This window comes from Podarcis muralis, chromosome 4 (assembly GCF_964188315.1).
Source record: "Podarcis muralis chromosome 4, rPodMur119.hap1.1, whole genome shotgun sequence".
In the NCBI taxonomy this organism is placed as follows: Eukaryota; Metazoa; Chordata; class Lepidosauria; order Squamata; family Lacertidae; genus Podarcis; species Podarcis muralis.
In genome coordinates, this window is record NC_135658.1 from 73,492,275 (window position 1) to 73,514,834 (window position 22,560).

General features: G+C 41.2%; 1 protein-coding gene across 1 annotated transcript in view; it reads right to left on the reverse strand.

Annotated features, from left to right (window-relative positions):
- The window catches only part of GABRG3 (gamma-aminobutyric acid type A receptor subunit gamma3), a 305,700-nt gene that overhangs the window by 12,923 nt on the left and 270,217 nt on the right, over positions 1–22,560 (reverse strand). The window contains exon 6 of the mRNA XM_028727830.2: positions 21,491–21,628. Coding sequence (XP_028583663.1) covers positions 21,491–21,628 — 138 coding nt within the window. The remainder of the gene's footprint in view (positions 1–21,490; positions 21,629–22,560) is intronic.

Here is a 22,560-nt window from a genome sequence, read left to right on the forward strand (position 1 = left end):
TTAAAAAATTGTCCAGTAACACCTTCATCAATAGGTTTACCATACCCATTTTCCAGTTGGTTATCCTCTGTCTGAACACCTGGAGAACCACACATTTTCTGTACTGGTTCCTGTTTTTTGGAACTTATTTGCACTGGAGTTTCTACAGATACAGCCTCTTTCCAGACAAAAGTATGCAAAAAGTAGCTTTCCGATTAAGTTATTAGACTTTAATTGGTTGAATTGTGACTTGTTTAACCCAACCTTCCTTGTAAATCACATTGGAAGCTGCTATGGCCAAGAAGTAGTCTAGGAAGAGAGTAAATAACTTTTTTTGTGTGTGGGCAGTGTTTTATTGTGATGCGATATAGGAAAAGGATGGTAAAGATAAGGTTTTTAAGCAGATACTGATACTATTTGGGATGTTTCAGTAATGGGTTTCCTGAATTGACAAGGGGCTGGTCAAGATGACCTCTGATGACCCTTCCTATTCCATGTTTTCATTGTCAGTAAATAGTTAAATTGATTCAAGGAGGAGAGCCTCAAGTGGCAATTGTATCTAAGGCGATCTCCCTTTTCCCCTCATTTCCTTTTACAAGCACATTCTCCTTCTGTTCAGCCTTTCTCTGACATAACTGCTTATTTCATTCCTTTTATACAATGGGCTGCAATTTTCACGCTGGCAACCTCTTGTGCTTGTAGCTGCTTCCCATTTAGCTCAAACTCAACTTCCTTAAAGAAAAGGCACCTCATCTTTTGATGGCTTCCGCAAAATGGTATAAACACACACTCTGAGGAAAAGTGTTTCTTAAAAAGGCCTCCCACTGTCCTGAAACTGTAGAGAATTATCATTTAAGTACAGGTTTACTACATTGGTTGAAGTGCTAAACCTATCACATATTTGAACTCCAAGTAGATCCCAAGTTTGTGCTTAGGAGTATGAATATTTCACCTTAAATACATACACACACACACATCCATCACACACACAACATCTAAGAAGAATAGGGAACCTGTGGCCCTGTTTGGCATAGGCATTGGGTAGACCCACAAAAAGTGGCTGCAGAGAAATCCAGGGGGCTATGTTATATACTGGAAGAGCAGGCTAAGCCTGCCCCCCCCCATGGCCCATGCTGGCTCGTAATTCGCTGATTAGGCAAGTGGGTGAGACTAATTATCCTGGCAGCAAGCTGGACCCAGAGGCTTCCTTTCCTGCCTGGGAAACAGGCTACTTTTCACATTGGATCCCAACACACAGGGGAATGCCAGCACGCAATGGGCCCACCAAAGAGGGTGAGCGGACTTGTTGATATTAAGGGACCACCTAAACTAACCCAAACTGGATCATGAATCAGGTCCACTAACATACCGTCTTGCCCCGAAAGTAAGACATCCCCCGAAAATAAGACCTACTTCCAGTTTTGCCTCTCGCTGTAATATAAGGCGTCCCCCGAAAATAAGACCTCCCCGATAATAAGGCCTCCTCCGAACATATGGCCTCCCCAGAATATAAGGCCCCCGAAGCTACTGTAAGGCGGCTGACTCCTCTGGACCGTAGCGGTGGGTGCCGCCACGCAGCTCACTGATTGGCCACAGAGCAGCCGGAGATGTTCAGGCAGTGCAAGGTCTCTTTAAATCAGAGAGCCTGCGCCACTGCCAGGACAATCTGCCGCCTGCTGCTCGCTCTGCCCTGACGGAGTCTGGCAGACTCACAATTAGACAATAAATGTGTGCCGTATTCTTCTTCATGGAAAAATAAGACACCCCCTGAAAATAAGACCTAGCGCATCTTTGGGAGCAAAAATTAATATAAGACACTGTCTTATTTTCGGGGAAACAGGGTAGCTGCAAAAATGGGTTGTAGGCTGGGTCTGCACCTTCAGTATTTGGTATTGTGCGGATAGTTCCTATGAACATTTGCGTGTTACTTGCAACTATCAATTTGGACAATACTGATCACCTATGAGAGTGGGTGAGGACAGCCTAAGCTTTGATTCATGAGCCAAGACTCCTTTGCCCAATGTGTTAATTTCACTTTTATTTCATCTAAAGGTGCAGGTGCATTTGGTTATATTAATGTATATTTCCGACATTCTGATTTTGAGATTCTGCTATTGAAAGTGGCAGTCATCCACCTATTAAAGTTAATTTTATGGTGCCTATTTTGAATACCAGATTGATTTGTTTGTTCTCCTTTTTGCTTCAAACCACGTGCAAAAGAATGAAAGAAAGAACCAACAAAAGAAAGAAAGGTTACAGGTGGGTTGGCAAATTAACCATGGAGCTTCAGGTCAAATGTCAGGATGAAGGAACCTACCCATAACTTTTGTTATGCTCCTGTAAATCTTACTGATTTATTCCAATGATTTTTTAATACAGGGCAAATCTTTGCCTGTGGCTATTATCATACTTCTAGATCTTTTGAGAAAGGGTACAAAATGGTTTAGCCAAAAGTGTAAGACTGCTAAAAGATCAGTTGAACAAGCCTTAAGGAGATTACACCTTCCGATTTAGAGGAAGCTGAAGAAGCTTCAATAGAAGGAAAGATGATTAAAAACTTGCAATAACCTAAATGCATATCTGAAAAGAAACTGAAAGAAATAGCACTAGGCTGTAGAGCTTTATCAGATCATCAGTCATGGAGATGAGGAACAAGAGTCTAATTGCGTCTGGAGAAAACATTCTCAAAGCTTTAAAGAATGTCCTGGATTTTAATGAGGATCTAGAAGACTTACTTGACTTCTAGCAGTGGATTTCAGAGAAGAAGCTTGTTAAATTTCTGGAATCTCTAGCATTCAATAAGACCCTGGAGGTGGAGGAAGATAGTATTCCCACTGAATTATTCAAAGATCATCTGGAGACTGGAGGCTCCCTATGAATGCTGAACATTTTGACTTTATAAATTACTCTGGAAATATACCATAGGGTGGGACCATGGTCATCATCTTTAAGAAAGGAGATGAAAAGACCAACCCAGCTATTAATGTGCTGTCAGCCTAATTTGTATTAATGGCAAAGTCATTTTCCTTCCTTAGAGGCTAGAAGGTTTTGACGGCGGCGAACAATATACTGTAAACCTCCCTGTGATCTTCAGATGAAGGGTGGTACATAAGTTAAATAAATAAAATATAAATAGATAAACAGCAAAGCAAGGATTATGTCAGAATTCTTGATTCCAGATAACTGTTTTTTATTTCAGGTAATCTTTTGCAAACCTTCCTGCTTTAAGAAGGGCAGTGAATATGCAGACTTTGAGACCCCAAAGGCTCTATAAATTGGTTCCCTCAATGAAGAGTGTACGCTAAATTCTTCTCTATATTGTTGATTAAAGAGCACTAGATTAATTAGTCTTATTTCAAATAGTTCTTGAGTGCAACCCACAAACAGCTCAAGTTCACATGGGTGAAGAGAGAGAGAATGCATATAACTGAAATGATATTTTCCTAGGCCAATAGAGTGTGGAGGATTCTCATTGCTTAAATTAAGAATAACACCATTTATACAACAATTAAAATAGGAGGGGAGACCACCAGATATAGCCCCGTTCAATTCCTCTGGCCACATTATGCTTTATTGACTAATCTGTAGTCACTTTAAACTGCTGCTAATTGTTGTATTTGTTAAATGAAGACTGGCTTCTACAGATTAGTCAATAAAGCATAATGTGGCCAGAGGAATTGAACGGGGCTATATCTGGTGGTCTCCCCTCCTATTTTAATTGTTGTATAAATGGTGTTATTCTTAATTTAAGCAATGAGAATTCTCCACACTCTATTGGCCTAGGAAAATATCATTTCAGTTATATGCATTCTCTCTCTCTTCACCCATGTGAACTTGAGCTGTTTGTGGGTTGCACTCAAGAACTATTTGAAATAAGACTAATTGGCCATCACTTGTTAAAGGACACACACATTTAGAGAACACTTTTTTCTTTCTTATTTTTCTGGTAACAATTTTGGAGAACTGGCAGTTGGATAATTCGACATGTTAGCTCTTATTGCTATTTGGGGATTCTTCCCCACTCTCTGAAAGAAATGGTTGATGGGAGCATCTTCAGCTTTCTGAAGAAAAGGCAAAGGAGGAGGTAAATGGCATTTTATGGCATTTTAAGTAGTTCTCCAGAATAGGCTTCATTCTGAGATCTCAGTATTTGGAATAACTCCTTGCTAAGCAGATCTGCTGGTCAAACCAGCAAAAAAGTAAATATCTGTTAGCCAAAAAGGAAAGAAATATATTGGAGAAAAATGTGGCCTCTTTTGCATTTGCAGCTACAGATATCCCACAATTTTTTTAAAATGAGCATATGATGGATTGTTTTCTTGGAAAAAAGATATTGCACCTCCTTTTATTATAACTTTATAAATGATTCTAATTTTATTACAACTGCTTCTTTAGTTCTAACCAAATGGTCAGAATAAACAGGCTGAACTGGACCTCTTACCTCAGTAAAAGAAGTTTAATGACTGAAAAGTGGATGAAATATTTACAGCGGCTTTCAAAGGATGGAATTGCTCTCCAAATTAGACACCAGAATTGAAATGTTTCTGTCTTTAAATATTTGCGGGTTATTTTTAGAACTGCCGTTTCCCCTGGGCAATAATATTCAGAAGAAAAATGTGACATTTAGAACTGAAGTTGTACTTGGAGCTAGATGATGTTTATATGATATGAGTCAGTATCAAGTAATTTACATTTGACGCTATTTGTTCTTCTGCAGGCAGTAATCTTTCATTTCTTTAGGAGGGCACTAGCATTTCCACAGGCTCAAGGAAAATGTCAATGTTTTCTTGAATGACACCGTCTAAGGTTTCAAAAGTGGCCGCCTGTTTTCCCCCCTGTACGTAGTCAAACGTCTTTCACCTTTTAAGTTGAAAGAGAGTGCTGAGCTTGGGAACGGTGTCTCTGAAATGTCTTTAAAGGTCCCAGTTGTTCTTTGGCTGTAATATTTACACTTATTGAAATATTAATACTTTAAGGATGAAGAGGTGGTTCCCAATATAGCACTTCCTTTGAATAGTTAAACGCCACATGAGGCAGAGGGAAACAACCTTGCTTAGAAATAAAAAATGCAAGGAAAGCCTGTCATAAGTTAGCAGCTTTCTTCTAAGGCTGTTTATTGAGTAGCCTCGCTTTGGGTGCCTCTGTGTGTGGGGTGGCTTTGCCTGCTGTGATTGGGACCAGAGAATGATGGAATAGACATGTTTGTTTCCCACCGTGATCTCTTACAGGGTGTTTGTGTCTCACAAGATTTTGCCTGCTTGCCAAGACAATAAAAGGCCTTGCTCACGTGTGTCTGGGGCCAGTTGGTCCCTTACCGTTCTCGCCCTCATCTGGCCACAGTGATCCATGCGATGGTCACCTCCAGGCTTGATTATTGTAACTCGCTCTATGCGGGGCTGCCCTTGAAGCTGACCCAGAAACTCCAGCGGGTGCAGAATGCCGCAGCGAGGTTCCTTACAGGGTCCTTGCCGCGGGATCACATTCATCCAGTGCTTTACCAACTGCACTGGCTCCCGGTGGAGTACAGGATCAGGTTTACGGTGCTGGTTTTGACCCTATGCAGCCTAGGACCCACATACCTACGGGACCGCCTCTCCTGGTATGCACCGCGGAGGACCTTAAGGTCCACAAATGACAACACCTTGTAGGTCCCAAGTCGCAAGGTGGTTAGATTGGTCTCAACTAGGGCCAGGGCCTTTTCAATACTGGCCCCAACTTGGTGGAACGCTCTGTCACAAGAGACTAGGGCCCTGCGGGACTTGACATCTTTCCACAGGGCCTGCAAGACAGAGCTGTTCCGCCTGGCCTTTGGTTTGGTCTCAGTCTGACCCTTATGTTTCCCTCCCCTTATGGTTTTGATTTATGAGCTACTATTAAAATGAGGCTGCATTTTAAATTATATTTTAACCTGTATTTTAAATTGGTTTTATTTTTATTTTTTATTGCAATTTTGCTGGTGTTAGCCGCCCTGAGCTGGTGGGGCTGGGGAGGGTGGGGTATAAATAAATTATTATGAAATCTGGCTTTCATTACCTCTTACAAATTTGCAAGGTGTTTAAATTGAACCTTAAGGAAATGCAGATAGTTACCATGCAAACATGTGCAATGCGCATGAACCTGATTTGCTCAAGAGGATTTATTAAGCAGCTTTCTATTAAGAGAAAGCTACGGATGCACAAAGTCAACTAACTCCGTCTTCCAGTAAAATTGATCCTTCTAAAGGGGGCTCACTGACAGGAAAGAAAAATGAAGTCCTATATTTAAAAAGAGAGAGAAAGACTGGTAAGACCTATGTTTCAGCAACAAAGCTTTCCTTCACTGTCTCACTATGAATGCTCCATGAGATCACTTTGCTAATTCTGGATTGATAAGGAAACCCAATAACTTTTTATAATGGTTTGATTTTCTGATGAGATTGCTCAGAGAGATTGAGCTAAATGCTTTATGGTGGAAGTCTCTAATAGGCAATGACTATTGAAATCCACCAAGATGACTTGTAGTCCAATGGCTTGCAGGGGGCTTGATGATGCATCTGTTTTGCAGCTCCAGGCAAACACCAAATCCCAGAAGATTCATTGACTGAACTCTGGTGGACCATCATCAGTGAGTGGTGACCTGTTTTTTACTTGATGGATTACAAGTTCTGTGTCCCTTTATTAAACCCAATAGATGACCAGTATATCTCTGTGTTATTCTGTCTAGCAAGAATCTTCTCTTATGCCATCATTTTCCCTTACTTAGCCTTTGGTTTACTGATTCATGTCCACACAGCCACATCCAATTTGACTTATAGCGATTCGTGGCTGTCTGTACGCACCTTGCCTGATGCCTGAGTTCCTCCAAATATACCCTGTTTGGCTCAAGCCTGGCACACATCCCTAATATATATAGGTCTTGCTTTCCATCAAAGCTTCCCCTTTTAAAACAAACAAGCAAACAGAGAATGGATAACTAAAATCTGGGACATAGTGTACATGGTTAAGCTTACACATATGGTGAGAACCAGAAAGTGCAGACAACAAGATAGTGTATTCCTTGAGAAATGGGGTCTTAAGTAATAAGTAACTTTCTGGAACAATAAGATTTAGGATAATGGAAACCCATTTGTGGTACTTGGAAGTTTATGAAGATAATTTTTTATGTTCAGCTTTGGTATGGAAATTTGCTTCTATATGTTTGGTTCTAGTTAGCTCCTTCTACAGTCATACCTCGGGGTTGAATGTGCTTCAGGTTGAGCGTTTTCAAGTTACGCTCTGTGGCAACCCGGAAGTAATGGAGCGTGTTACTTCCAGGTTTCGCCTCTCGTGCATGCGCAGACGCTAAAAATGATGTAATGCGCATGCAAGGAAGCGGCAAAACACGACCTGCCCACCCGCAGATGCTCAGTTGCATCTTACGTTCTATTCAGGATGCGAACGGGGCTCCGGAACAGATCCCGTTCGCATCCTGAGGTACCACTGTACTTTGATTTTACACGGCATCTGCTATTATACTTTGTTGTGCTATAAATAAATATATGTAAATAACAATAAGAAAATTGAAAACAAAACCACCACACATTTTATTTTGCAGATTTAACATGTATTATTTGGTGATATATTGGTATGATAGCACATCATGTTGATAAGTAGTTTTCTCACTGATCTGCCTCTGTTGGCTGATCATTTCTGCATCTCACAGTTACAGCTAAGGCAAAATTCTACTACTGTAGTCCACTCAAACAGAGATTGCTGAGGAGCAAAGCATTGTGGGCTGCACCTCCATCCTTCCCTTGGCTTTTTCAACAAGGATCTTTGTGGCAGCAGTGGTTAACTGACAGCATCATCCAGGGCATATTGTGTTCCTGCATACTGTAAAATGTATGCCTCAGATGCTAGGGTCAGCGCCTAATAGCAGAAGGTAGCAAGAAATAAGTAGAAAGTGATGGAGCACAGCCTCCAAAGTGCTTGGGCTTGCATCCTTGAAGAGTCACTTGTAAAATAAGTAAGTTTGTTTTCCCATCAATATTTAATCCTGGCTTTCGTTGGTTTCTTGACAAAGAGGGGACAACAATATGGATGGATGTCAAATGAAAACTGACGGATCTCTCAAGCACACCCTCATTTTTGGTTTGCTTTTGCAATCTAATGGGGTTGTGGTGCATAATTCAAGTTAGAATGTGTCAGCATCTCCCTGTTTTTTCAGAGGTGGACTGGTCAGCTTTATAAATCCATTCAGCATCCATTCAGGCCTTGTTGAGCTTTTTCTAGAAAGTCTTGGCCATTTTGGATTGACACATGAAAAACCAAGAACCCACATCATAGACAATGTGAAGTGACGTTTGTGTGGACATGTATCAGCTTAGGTTGCAGTTTTAGTCTCCTGTTATTGTATTAGTTAGTGGCCTTACTGAAAAGTCTGATACAGGATGAGGATTGAGAAAACAGGGTTCTTTTTTCAAGACAGATTCCACCAGATTCCACATGCCAACATTACCACCATCCACAACTATTATTGAAATGCAGCAACCCATCTGGCGCAGAAAGTTACACAAACTGTTTACACTCTGATTCATCAAATGCGTATGAATAATCTCCTGTGGTGACATTACAGTGTAATTAGTCCTTCCAATCCAAGAATGATGCTATCATACCAGTGACCTAATGTCACAGAAAGATTCCGGTCTCTGTCAGTGTGAGACTTTGCCCTTCATTGGAATATACTTCACAGGAACATCTTTCTAATTTGTTTTTTAAGTGATTTGAAACAGTTACAAGATTTATTTGAAAATGTGGCATGGTTTGGAAAATCATCCATTTTTTATCATGGTCCAAATCTTTAACAAGTGAATAAAAATGTTGCCTGGAGCAGAATTATATTTAATATATTACTTTAATTATATTCCAAACTCTGAGGCAAGGGTTATTATATATGTTGTGTACAATTCCTAGCACAATGGACCTTTGATTCCCGATTGAGTTTTAGAGTTTGGTTCTCCTTCCACATCTAATATTACTAAAATTAAGTGGTTCCCCCCTCCCTTTTCTCTCCCCTTTTTGGATTATGCTGTTTGAATGTTTACTCATCTAGATGACCTATTTCTCCCTGCAAATACTGCTAACCAATTTATTCAGAAATGCGACTTTGGAGGGATAATGAGGGCATTCAGGTTTGTATTAATGACTGTTTGAGGTCATCTGTTTGAGACAGATCAGCCATAGCATGTAAAAGTTCAATGATCATATTGCATGATGGTTAATAATTTTACTTTATTATTTTTGCTATTATGAAAACACCCACAACAAAACGATAATTTCCTTTTATGGGAGCTTGGGTGGTACATTTCAGCAGCGAGACATTTTTGTGGTACATTTAAGCTGCCGAAAATGGGACCACACTTTGGCCCAAGCCAAAACTTGTTTTGTTTGCTTTTTGTAGTTTCTCAGCACAGTTGAAACAAAATGGTGAAATGGGGGTCAGGAGTCAGGTGTAAGAAAATAGCTCATGATTCCACAAGTGATGGTGGGCAGGCACAGAGAGAAAGTTCATAGGTGTACCTTCCTCTGATGAAAATAGAGACATTTCTCACTCCCCTCCACAACTGACCCTTCCTCAACCCTCCATTTTAGTATAGGCTTTGCTACCCGCCCCGCCCCCCATTCTCCTCAGAACAACTCTGGCTAGGTAAGCGTAACTTCAATAGGCATTTACTTTGTGAGATGGAAGAAATCACATTGTAGGGAAACACACACACACACACACACACACGATGCAGCTACTTTAATCATATGTTTTACTAAATTTTAGTATTTAATATTATTATTTTTCAGAGACTGTAGTTTTTCTTAATAGATTAAAATGCTTCCATATTTACATTTTTATTGCACATTCTTCTATAGAAAAGACACGAAGAATGAGAAACATATCAAAGTAGAAAAAAGATATTGTAGAGAATTACAATTTTAATAAGAATGCAAATTAAGGTGAGATTTGCTACATTTAACAAAACTGAAAAAATGGCAAGATTAAAATGATCATTAGTTCTGACCACTAACTACTATTTGATATGTTTCTTACAGGAGATGGTATCAATGGTTTTGCTACTTATGACAGTGAAGTAGAGATCTGATCGAGGGCACAATCCTATATTCGAGTACTGCTGGCTAAGGGCTGTGGGATCTACCGGGAGCCCTGTTAATCCGCCGACCAGAGGATTTCCTCCCTCAGTATTTCCCCTAATTGGTGAGTTTGCTTTACCTGATAAGAAATAGGGAAATATAACATTAATTTAGTGCTGCATTTTTAAAAGAGCTTATCCCTTCATTTAGATAGGAGAGCCATCATGGTAGTGCTTAGGTTCTCAGTTTAGGACCTGAGAACCCAAAGTTCAAATCCCCACATGGCTGTGAAGGTTGAGTGGCCTTTGGCAAGACACCATCTCTCAGCCTAAACTATCTCCCAGGGTTGTTGTGACGTTAAAATGGGGAGCAGAGCCATGTAGGCCACCATGAGTTCCTTGGAGGAAACCCAGAAGGTAAATGTAGGGGAAAAAAATATCAAAGAAATTGGGGATCCTGTGCATTTCAGAGCAGTTCTCTTTACCTTCCCTCTGAAGACTGCAGCAACAGAAAAGTGCTTTATTTGCAATAGGCTGCTCTATCATTTCCATGTATTGTAGTAGGGCCTCTCTAGCAGTCCTCCATTTAGACAAGTTTACATTGGCCCAGTCTTCTGGAACTGTGTCTAGGCAGAAACTACCTGTCATGCCTAATGTGATAGGTACAGAGCACTCGTGCTCAATAAAGCCTCAGTAGAGCATATTTGCACAAGGAGTCATTTTTCACTTCTGAAATATACTCGGAGTCGAGAGTGGATTTCATGCTCTTTATTCAGCTCATAGTGGTGAGGAGGAAAGAAAGTTCCCCCAAAGTATCTGCTTTATATACGTTATTTACACAGTGGGCTGCACGTGATTGGCTAATTCCAGGATTCCTCCTGTAGGCCAATCAGGTTGTGGATTCACTTCCATCTGGAGCTGGATTGGGTGGCTCCTGCAGACCAATCATACTGCTGCATTGTTCTAGGACCAATCAGACTGCTGCATTTTGGATCCTATTCAACTCAGTACATAACAACTTCCAACTGGATTTCCCTTGGGGAGAGAGAAACCCATGCGTAAGAGTTTAAATGCATGGAAGTTTTATATATATATATATATATATATATATATATATATATATATATATTTGCTTTCGTAGATTTTCACGGGTACAGGAATGCAGGTTTTGGTGTCCTCGGGTGTCTTCCCGTGTAAAAGTTGGGGTGTCTAGGCGACGTTTCGACGAGGTCTCACTCGTCATCTTCAGGCTGGTGCTTTCGGCTTCTTGTTACTGGAACAGAGCAGGATCTCAGTGTTTGAGTTCCTATAAATACTGTTGAGGAGGTGTGGTGTATAGCCTCCAATGTTCTGGGCAGAGAGGAAGTTCCCAGGCTAGTGTGCCTTTTCTTCTTTTGTTCCTTAATTGCTTGAGGGATATCTTGAGTGATTTCTTGAGTGATATCCTGAGTACCACTTAGGTGGGTCATTAGGTGTGGATTAGTTGCTAAAGCCTTTGTGTCTTGACCTCTTGAACTTTGTGAAGAGTTTTTCTGAGAAGAAGGATGTACTGCATTTAGTTGTGCTCTGGCTTGGCTTCGTGTATAGGGGCGAGCTGTGGTTTTGTGGCCTGTGCCGGGATTGCAGGGGGGTGCAGCATCCGGAGGTGCCACCATGGTTTGGCTACTGGATGGTGTCTGTAATTTATATGTGGAGAGGGTCTGGGTTTGGGTCTGGTGTGGTTGATTGGTGATGGCGTTATGTGTGCCTCTGGATCTGGTGTCAGTTTTTGTGGGGAGGGCTAATTTCCAGATGTCTGGCAAGCGGGATGTGTCGTCACGCTTGTTCATGTTGTGAGGGTGTTTCTCTATCTCGATGGCTTCCATGATTATTCTCTTGTGGTGATGTTCCATGTTAGAGAGCAATTTGGAATCTGCAAAATTAATTTCGTGTCCTGTTTCTTTCATGTGTTGGAAAAGAGAGGAAGTTTTTTCTTCTTTTTTGACGGCATTCTTGTGTTCTGCGATACGTGCATTTATTCGTCTGTTTGTTTGTCCAATGTACGTGGCTGGGCAGACTTTGCAGGGTATTTCATAGACCCCTTGGTTTTCCAACTGGATTTTATCCTTGGGGTTTCTGAGGATATTGGCTATTTTTTGGTTGGCGCAAAAGGCTGTTTTGATATTGTGTTTTTGGAGGATTTTGCTAATTTTATCTGTAGTGCCCTTGATATAAGGAAGGAGGGCCATGCCATTGTTTTCTTCTGTGTCTTGGTTTTTGGGGGGTGTTTCTTTTTGGATTAGCTTCGTAACCCTGTTTTGCTGGTATCCATTGGCAATTAACACATTTGAGAGATTCTGTAACTCAGTTGTCAAGTGGTCTTTGTCAGCCAGGCGTTTGGTTCTGGAGATGAGAGTCTTGGCTACGGAGTTTATTTGTGCAGGGTGGTGGTGTGATTGTGCATGTAAGTAGCGGTTGGTGTGTGTTTTTTTCCGGTAGATAGTGTGTCCTAGGGAGCCATCAGGTTTTTTGTAGATTAGGACGTCAAGGAAGGGAAGTTGGTTGTTGGCTTCTATTTCCATAGTGAATTGTATTTTGGGGTGTAGGCTGTTGAGATGTGTGAGGAAGCTGTCCAGTTTTTCCTTCCCGTGTGGCCAAATTACAAAGGTGTCGTCAACATATCTGAGCCAAAGTTTGGGTTTGTGTTCTGACTTGTCTAAAGCATTGGTTTCAAAGTGTTCCATGTACAGGTTTGCGATGACCGGTGAGAGGGGTGATCCCATAGGTGCTCCTTCTATCTGTTTGTATCTTTGTCCATTGTGGATGAAGTACGTGTTGGTTAGGCAGTGGTTGGTCAGGTCCAAGATGTATTCGGGGGGATTGTATTTGTTTTGAATGGCTGTCAAGGCTTCATTAATGGGCACTTGTGTGAAGAGAGATACAACATCGAAGCTCACAAGTAGGTCATTGGGATGTAGGTTTTGCTTCTTTATTGTTTCTATGAACTGGAAGGAGTTTGGAACGTGTGAAGAGATGGATTCTGCATAGGGCTGAAGTTGCTTGGCGAGAAATTTAGCGAGATTTTGTAGAGGTGAGCCTATGGAGCTGACTATTGGTCTGAGTGGTGTTCCTTCTTTGTGTATCTTGGGGAGGCCGTAGAGTTTGGGGCATCTGGATGATTTTTCTCTGGGGATGATTCTTAGCTGGATTTCTTCGCTAATAGGAGAGGCTTTTATTTTGGATTTGGTGGTTTTTTCCAGATAGGTGGTGGGATCTGTTTTTATAGGTTGGTAGGTAGGGTCTTGGAGTAGATTTGATAGTTTTGCTTGGTAGTCTGATGTGTTCATCACAACAGTGGCATTACCTTTGTCTGCTGGGAGAATGATTATGTTGTTGTCTTTCCTCAGGTTGGTGAGTGCTTTCTGTTCTTCTTTGTGTAAATTGCTTCTGGGTGGTTTGCTGGAGCAGAGGATGTTGGTGACTTCAAGTCTGATTTTATTGGCTTCATCTGGGTTGATTTTGGTTAGGCTAGCTTCGACTCCGCATATGATGTTTTCCGTGGGGATGCGTCTCGGGGCGACTGCAAAGTTGATGTGTTCCTGAAGCGCCGGGCGCTCTGCTTTCAGGGTGCCCAACGCTCCGGGAAGCAGGCTGCTAGACGGCTAGTGGAGACCTTGCCGGCACCCAGAAGCTTGCGGCGCGCTGAGCTCCGCACGCCCCAAGCTTCGGGATTAATGCAGCGCTCCGCTAGCCGTGGGAGAGCTGGGTCTCCCACGGCTAGCGGATAGCTTCCTGAAGCCTGGAGAGCGAGAGGGGTCGGTGCGCACTGACCCCTCTCACTCTCCAGGCTTCAGCGAAAGCCTGCATTCGCTCCATAGGACGCACACACATTTTCCCTTGCTTTTTAGAAGGGAAAAAGTGTGTCCTATGGTGCGAAAAATACGGTATTTAATTCAAACCCAGAAATGGCAGGAGAGAGCTGAAGAGTCCTCATGGCTTGCAAGGAGATGCTCCCTGGAGCCTGGAATGGATGTCAGTGTTAGCAGAGGAGGCCTGAGGCACAGCGGGGCTTTGTTCTGGCTGCTCAGCGACCCCGCCTAACAGCTGACAGACGGAGTAGCGCAGTCGCAACCACTTTCCCACACATCCTTCAGACTCCACCCAGCTCAAGAGCTTCAACTCAATATATTTAGGTCTGGATTGGGGATTGGGCACTGGAGGCTTTTTAAGAGAATGCTCCCTACTTTACGGGATTTCAGTTATGCGCATGGAGGCCAGGAACGTTACTACCACATAAGGGGGGGGGGATGCCTGTACTATGACTCTGAGCTCCCTGAGAAGAGAGATGGATTGATAAAACTGCTGTGGAAATTATAGCTTTGTGAGGGAAACAGGGGTCTCCTGTTGACAAATTGCACCCTTGACAAACTACAGCTCCCATTATTCTTTGGGGGAAGCCATAGCTGTTAAAGTAGTAAGAGAGAGATTTAAATGTATAGTATGTATAATATGGGTGGTCCATATTGTTAAAGCTATGGTTTTCCCAGTAGTGATATATGGAAGTGAGAGCTGGACCATAAAGAAGGCTGATAGCTGAAGAATTGATGCTTTTGAATTATGGTGCTGGAGGAGAGTCTTGAGAGTCCCATGGACTGCAAGAAGACCAAACCTATCCATTCTAAAGGAAATCAGCCCTGAGTGCTCACTAGAAGGACAGATCCTGAAGCTGAGGCTCCAATACTTTGGCCACCTCATGAGAAGAGAAGGTTCCCTGGAAAAGACCCTGATGTTGGGAAAGATGGAGGGCACAAGGAGAAGGGGACAACAGAGGACGAGACACAGTGTTCTCGAAGCTACCAACATGAGTCTGACCAAACTGCGGAAGGCAATGGAAGACAGGAGTGCCTGGCGTGCTCTGGTCCATGGGGTCACAAAGAGTCAGACACGACTAAATGACTAAACAACAACAACAAATGGGTGGATCCTAGGGGTAAAAAAAGCGGACTATAGTTTGTTTTACAACTCAGCAAATTGCTTGGATTAGAACTTTAATGTAGGTGAACACCAATTTAGACTCATCAAATGGATCTGTTAAAAAAAGTTAACCTCAAAGATGCTACTGGCACATGCTGTAGTTTTCAAATCATGCCATATAAAAAGCCCCGCAATCCCCAGAGTGTTTATCCTTTTAAGAGCATTCATGTGACAGGAGTTTTCCTAATGCGCCATCAGGACTCAGTGGGAGCCACTGTGGCTTTGAAATATGTCAGGCACATGTGTAAGTAGATGAGACCAGTTAATATTCATAAAATAAATGTCTCTAGCACATATGGCTGTCTGGTTTTGTGACAGATCTGTATGAAAGCCAATTAAGAAGTACATTTTTTTAAAAAAATAATAATATTGCGTATATATGTATGCTTATAAACCACTTCAAGGCTTTTTGACGAGGAAGCGGTATATAAATTGTATTAATAAAATGTATGTATGTATAATATCATATAGTGTCTATTTCCTTTAGCACACAATTTCCTTTAGCAATCAATTTCCTATGAAATTGTGACATGTTTGAGCAACTAATGGCAGGCAATTGAAGCAGGGAAGGAGCTAGGCCATTTCCCACAGATTATCACAAAAACCATGCAGTGATAATTCGCACAACAACATCCTGTACTTCCATTTAAATGGAAACTATTGCTTATAATAGGGGCAGTGCTTTAATGGTTCAGAATATGATGTTCCACAGTAATCGTCCTAATGTGAGAAAAGCCATGTGGTCTGCAAACTTGAAAAAAGCAGGGAGGAGTTAACAAAACAAGAACTTTTTAATGTGCAAAAACTGGTTTGGGACACCAAGATAAAAAAAATGAGAACCTGTGTGCCCTAAATGGTATCATTCCTACGCTTGCATTATTCAAGAGATCTTACTATTCCTTTTCTCTGCTAACTAGACATACATATATTTGGGCATGCCCCCATAAATTACATCTATAAATTCTAGTAGTTTCACACATAAAACTCTTTTGTAGCGCTGAAACGAACTAGTCATTTCATATGCATGGAAAACATTTCAGAATTCATGAATGTGAATAAATACATCCACTCGGTTTGCATAGCTGGTGGAGAAGAAGAATTCATGTTCTTCGTTGCTTTTTAAAGCTTTACTTTACAACTTTGCTCTTTGGGCATTTCCTATGATTTCTTCATGCTTGGACAAGGCTCAGCCATTTGTTTTCAATTATTTTAAAAATACATGACGGATAAGAAAAGAAACAAAGACACTGGTCCAGGAAAAAGTAAATTTTAAATAGTAAATTGCTTTCAGAGGGACTTGGGCTGCTATAATAGGCACATTTTTGTTTATTGAACAATCTGGGTTAATATGCATATAGGCTTGAAGCTATTGGCTGCATATATTTTACCTGCATTAGAGCTGATGGGTTATAGCCAATAGAGCTGGACAAATCAGTTAATTTGGGTTTCTCGATTTTCCTATCTTAAATTCAATCTCTTACATTTCTGCATGCAATCACTTCTTGGGAGCAATTTCAAAGACATGTTTTAGAATGCAGTCATGGTGCTGCTCCAAAAGCTAAAAGAAAGAACGAGGCAGCCCTCAGACCATTCTGTAAGTAAATCTCAGGCCAATGATCATGTGGCTTAATATTCAGATCAATGTTCTGATCTGTGAATGGAAGGTTTGCTCCAAACACGGAGCAAACTGGAATCTTCCTCAGCCCTACTTCAGAGGCAACAACACACAGGGCCTGTAAGTGACAGGGAGGCGGAGAATACCCCCTGTTTTCAAAACGCTAGCCTCCATCTTGGTACATACAGAGCTCATGTTCCAGGCCAGAAACACATCCTTACATCCCGGCGTTCATATTTCCTCACAAAACGTTAGAACGCTGCTTTTATATTGGCTTCATTTGTTAATGATCACTTCAACTGAACCATATAATCACAAGATTTAGTAATATGTTAATTGCATTTTAGCAAGGAAATGGTCTTTAACCACAAAGATGCATTATTGATGTGAATGGGGAGCCCATAAATCATTGACTTGCAGATGGGTGTTTTGTTCTTTCTGTGCAATGTGTCCCAATAGGGAAAGCTTGATCTGTTTAATTTCATCTTTGAAGAATCCATCACTTCATATTAAATTAGCAGACTGTTACTGACAATGCATGGCTGTAGGACTTGCCGTGACATATTGATCCATCTAACATACTTCAGAGTCATTTATAACTTTTAGATGGTGCTTAGCTTGAATGAGATTTTCAGTCTACCAAGTGCAGCAGATATTTCATTACACAACATTAGGTTTAAGTCCTAGGAGTTATTCGCAAGGTACTTTTTGCTACCCATCAGCTTAGGCTCAGTAGCAGTCAGTGGGGCAGGGTGGGATGAGGCTGGGCTCCTTAGCAGGCTTCCCCAATGCCAGAGTTGCTTCAAGTTACCAAGAAAGGGTGGGTGCTGCTCCTGCCACTGAATTCTCAGGAGGACCCACTGATCACCCTGCCGCTAATCCGAAATATCACTACAGTCACATGGGACCTGTCCTCTTCTCAATGATGTGCCTGGCATATGCTATTTTAATTTCCTCACTCCCGGGTGACACTACATCGAGGGTCCAGAGGGATTGTGAGAACATTTAAATGGACAGTGCCAACATCAGTGTTAGACTTTTTCTTTTTTCTTTCTTTTTTGCTGATGGTGCATCATCCTGCCCCTCTTAAAGTAAGGCGTGGAAGGGGCCACGGGGCCAAGCTGGGAGGGTGCAGCAGTGAAGCCCACCACACTTCAATTTCATATACAAGCTCTGCCATGTATAATAAATTTCATATTAAAGCATTGTATGCATATGCTCTGAAAAAGACCTGCATTGAAGCATGTCGGACATTTATTGTTTGCATTAATGCCTTGGGAATTCCTTTGTTTGTTTGTGATATTCCCAGCAGAACTTTTTATATCGGTCCTGGAGGTCCTTTTAAATATGATTAGAAGGGACCAATTGGTTAAAGGTATACAAGTCGGAGCTAAACAGTACAAATTGAGAGCATTTGCAGATGATTTAGTATTGACATTACAGGAGCCAGAATCTAGTACTAAAAGAGTATTGGAATTGATTCAAGAATTTGGTCAAGTTGCAGGATTTAAGTTGAATAAGTTAAAAACTAAGGTTTTAGAGAAAAATCTAACAGCAATTGAGAGAGAGAGGTTTCAGAAGGAGACAGGTTTGACATTGGTTAAGAAAGTAAAATACCTGGGGGTTAATATGACAGCTAAGAATGTGAACCTATTTAAAGACAACTATGAGAAATGCTGGGTGGAAGTGAAAAAAGATTTAGAAATATGGTCAAATTTGAAGCTTTCACTGCTAGGCCGTATAGCTGTGATAAAAATGAATGTATTGCCAAGAATGTTGTTTTTGTTTCAAACATTGCAAATTTTGGATAAAATGGATTGTTTCAAGAAGTGGCAGAGAGATATTTCTAGATTTGTCTGGCAGGGCAAGAAGCCTAGAATAAAATTTAAAATACTAACGGATACAAAAGAAAGAGGTGGATTTGCCCTGCCAGACCTTAAACTTTATTATGAGTCGGCCGCATTTTGCTGGCTGAGTGATTGGCTGCTTCTTGAAAACACAGACATTTTGGACTTAGAAGGTTTTAACAATGTATTTGGGTGGCATGCATATCTGTGGTATGATAAGGTCAAAGCACATAAAGCATTTAAAAACCATATTGTCAGGAAAGCATTGTTTAATGTCTGGATAAGATATAAGGACTTACTTGAAAATAAAACCCCAAGGTGGTTGTCACCGATGGAAGCGAAGGCTCAGAAAAAGCTCAATATGGAGGCCAAATGGCCGAAATATTGGGAAATTTTGGAACAAGAGGGAGATAAATTGAAATTGCAGAGCTTTGAAAAACTAAAAAATAAAGTGCAAGATTGGCTTCATTATTATCAAATAATGGAGGCATTCAATGCGGATAAGAAAATTGGCTTCCAGGTGGAAAAATCAAAATTGGAAACAGAACTGTTAGATCCCAAAACTAAGACTTTGTCAAGAATGTATAACTTGCTGTTGAAATGGAATACTCAGGATGAAACGGTGAAATCTGCTATGATTAAATGGGCACAAGATGTTGGACATAACATTATGATGGCTGACTGGGAACAGTTATGGACCACAGGTATGAAGTTCACGGCATGTAATGCCTTAAGAGAGAATATTATGAAAATGATATACAGGTGGTACATGACACCAGTCAAGCTTGCAAAAATCTATCATTTGCCTGACAATAAGTGTTGGAAATGTAAAGAAACTGAAGGGACATTCTTTCACCTTTGGTGGACATGCCCAAGGATTAAGGCTTTCTGGGAGATGATATATAATGAAATGAAAAAGGTATTTAAATATACCTTCCTGAAGAAACCAGAGGCCTTTCTCCTGGGCATTGTCAGCCAATTGGTGCCAAAGAAGGATAGATCTTTCTTTATGTATGCTACAACAGCAGCGAGAATACTTATTGCAAAGTATTGGAAGACACAAGATCTACCCATACTGGAAGAATGGCAGATGAAGGTGATGGACTACATGGAACTGTCGGAGATGACCGGCAGAATCCGAGACCAGGGAGAAGAGTCGGTGGAAGAAGATTGGAAGAAATTTAAAGACTATCTACAGAAATATTGCAAAATTAATGAATGTTAGAATGATGTTGGAATGAAGTTAAGTGGTTTTAGCAGCAATGTTATTAAGGTTTATGTAAAAATGGATTGTTAATAGATGGGAACTTGAAGTAATAATATACTAAGATCAAGGATTAAGATAAGAACAAAAAGGGAAAGGATTTGCTGAATTAATTAACTGATTTGGGATGCACAAAAGGGAGGTGTGAGGAGGTCCGGGAAATAAGTGAATGAAAGACAAAATATGGAAATACTGATTTGTTTTTAATTGTTATTCTATTTTTTTCTGTTTTTTGTATTTTATTTTCTCTTTTTCTCTTTTTTTTGTATTACTGTAATTTTGTTTGAAACTTTAATAAATATTAATTTTTTTAAAAAAAGGAAAATCCCTTTTGAGCCTGATCGTAGCTAGTAAAGGTAAAGGGACCCCTGACCATTAGGTCCAGTCGTGACTGACTCTGGGGTCGCAGCGCTCATCTCGCTTTATTAGCCGAGGGAGCTGGCAAGCATGACTAAGCCGGCGAACAGCTTCCGGGTCATGTGGCCAGCATGACTAAGCCGCTTCTGGCGAACCAGAGCAGTGCACGAAAACACCGTTTACCTTCCCGCCAGAGCGGTACCTATTTATCTACTTGCACTTTGATGTGCTTTTGAACTGCTAGTTTGGCAGGAGCAGGGACCGAGCAACGGGAGCTCACCCCGTCGCGGGGATTCGAACTGCCAACCTGATCGTCAAGTCCTAGGCTCTGTGGTTTAACCCACAGTGCCCCCCACAACCCCTAAACACATCTTGTCCACAGCCCACCACACAGCTCAGCTTTGCCCTATCCTGGCCAAGCTCATAAAGACATCCTTATGCAGCTTACACACAGCACATAGAGGGCAAGCATCATAAGAACATAAAAGCATGTTGTTAGATATGTCAGCAAAGGTCTATTGGTATGCCAACTATTGAGCTGGGTATGACCCTATTGTGATGGGGTCCACAGGTGTCTGGGTTCCAATGACTAGTGCTAGGAGATCTCATTAGACTGGGCTATTCAACTGGGCATGACACTTTCAGCAGGGAAATGTTTCTGTACAGCAACAGACTGTGTATGAGAATCCTAACTCTCTCCTTCAATGTGACAGATGGCAAGGGCTGTCAAGCTGACAACATAGAAACATTTGAATGGTCCTGCTGGGTCTGACCAATGTCCATTGAATCCAGGATTCTGTTCCAGCAGAAACCAGCCAGATGTCTCTGGAAGCATACACATAGGACACAAAGATGGTTGCCATGCCTAGCATCTGGTTGTTGAAGGCATACTATCTCCGTAAATGGAGCTTCATTCATTGAGCTTCCAAGTTTGACAGCAGCTGATAGGTTGATCTCCCATTAATTTACCCAACTCTTTAAAAAAAATATGCACTAAGGGCCATCACCATAGCTTGTAGCAGTAAACTCAGTAAGTTAATTGTTTCCTGGGGAAGTATTTTCTCTTATTCCATGGCAAGGGAACCTATGACCCTGTTGGACTCTATCTCTTATCAGCCCTGGCAGTCATGGCCAATGGTCATGGATGATGAAAGTTTGAGTCCAACAATATGTGGACTACTAAAGGCAATGGCTGCCCACTTTTCAATACTGTGCTGGTTATACTGACCCACGTTTCACATTTATTGATGTAGGAAAGGGCTGTACTGAACTCCTAAACCTTCAGACCAGAAAGTTCATTGTTATTGCATTGTACCTACCTGCAGATGTTTGCACAATATCAGAGGTATTTCTGAGACCCATGAAGTCAAACTGATAGAGTCTCCAGGATTTCTGGTCTGCAGCTTCTACTGAGTTTTTTCTCCATCTATAAATCATTTCTTCTTGAGGATAGCCATCTGTAAATTAAAAGTTTTTTATCAAATGCATGGTAAACATTCTACGATGTTAAACTTTTGCATTAGATTCACGTCACACTTTTCATATCTTTGGAATAATTTTTAATACCTTGGGCTGCAATCTTATGCTCCATTGAATTCAGTGTGACTTACTTTTGAGTACAGATGTATAGGATTTCGCAGATTTACAATGCAACCCAATGCATGTCTACTTGGTGATTTTTCCTCCCTTTTTAAGTGGGTATAGATATGCAGCTTTAATGGCTCTTCAACATTATTGACTATATATACCGTAACTCCAGCGCAATCAATCGTATACGACTAGAGAAATGTTGTTGTTGTTACCATTCTGGTCATGATGAATTTTTGAACCAAGTCAGCTTTAGTTTCATGTGATACCAGAGTTGCCACTGAAAATTGCTAAGATCACTTGGGATACTTTTGAACTTCTCAACCAAATTTGTCCCCAGAATTTTGATTTCTAAATCACCTGGTCTGGTCTCTCAAGTAAGTGAAACCAGGTTATAGACCATACTTCCTCAACCTCGGCCCTCCAGATGTTTTTGGCCTACAACTCCCATGATCCTTAGCTAGCAGGACCAGTGGTAAGGGATGATGGGAATTGTAGTCTCAAAACATCTGGAGGGCCAAGGTTGAGGAAGCCTGGTATAGACATTTATTTATTTATTTATTTATTTATTTATTTATTTATTTGTTTGTTTGTTAGCTTGTTTGTTTATACCAGGAATCCCCAAACTTGGCCCTCCATATGTTTTGGGACTACAATCCCCATCATCCCTGACCATTGGTCCTCTTAGCTAGGGATGATGGGAGTTGTAGTTCCAAAACATCTGGAAGGCCGAGTTTGGGGATGCCTGGTTTATACATACCCTACCTCAAGGCAGCTTACAGGTTCTAATTTATGTACAGAG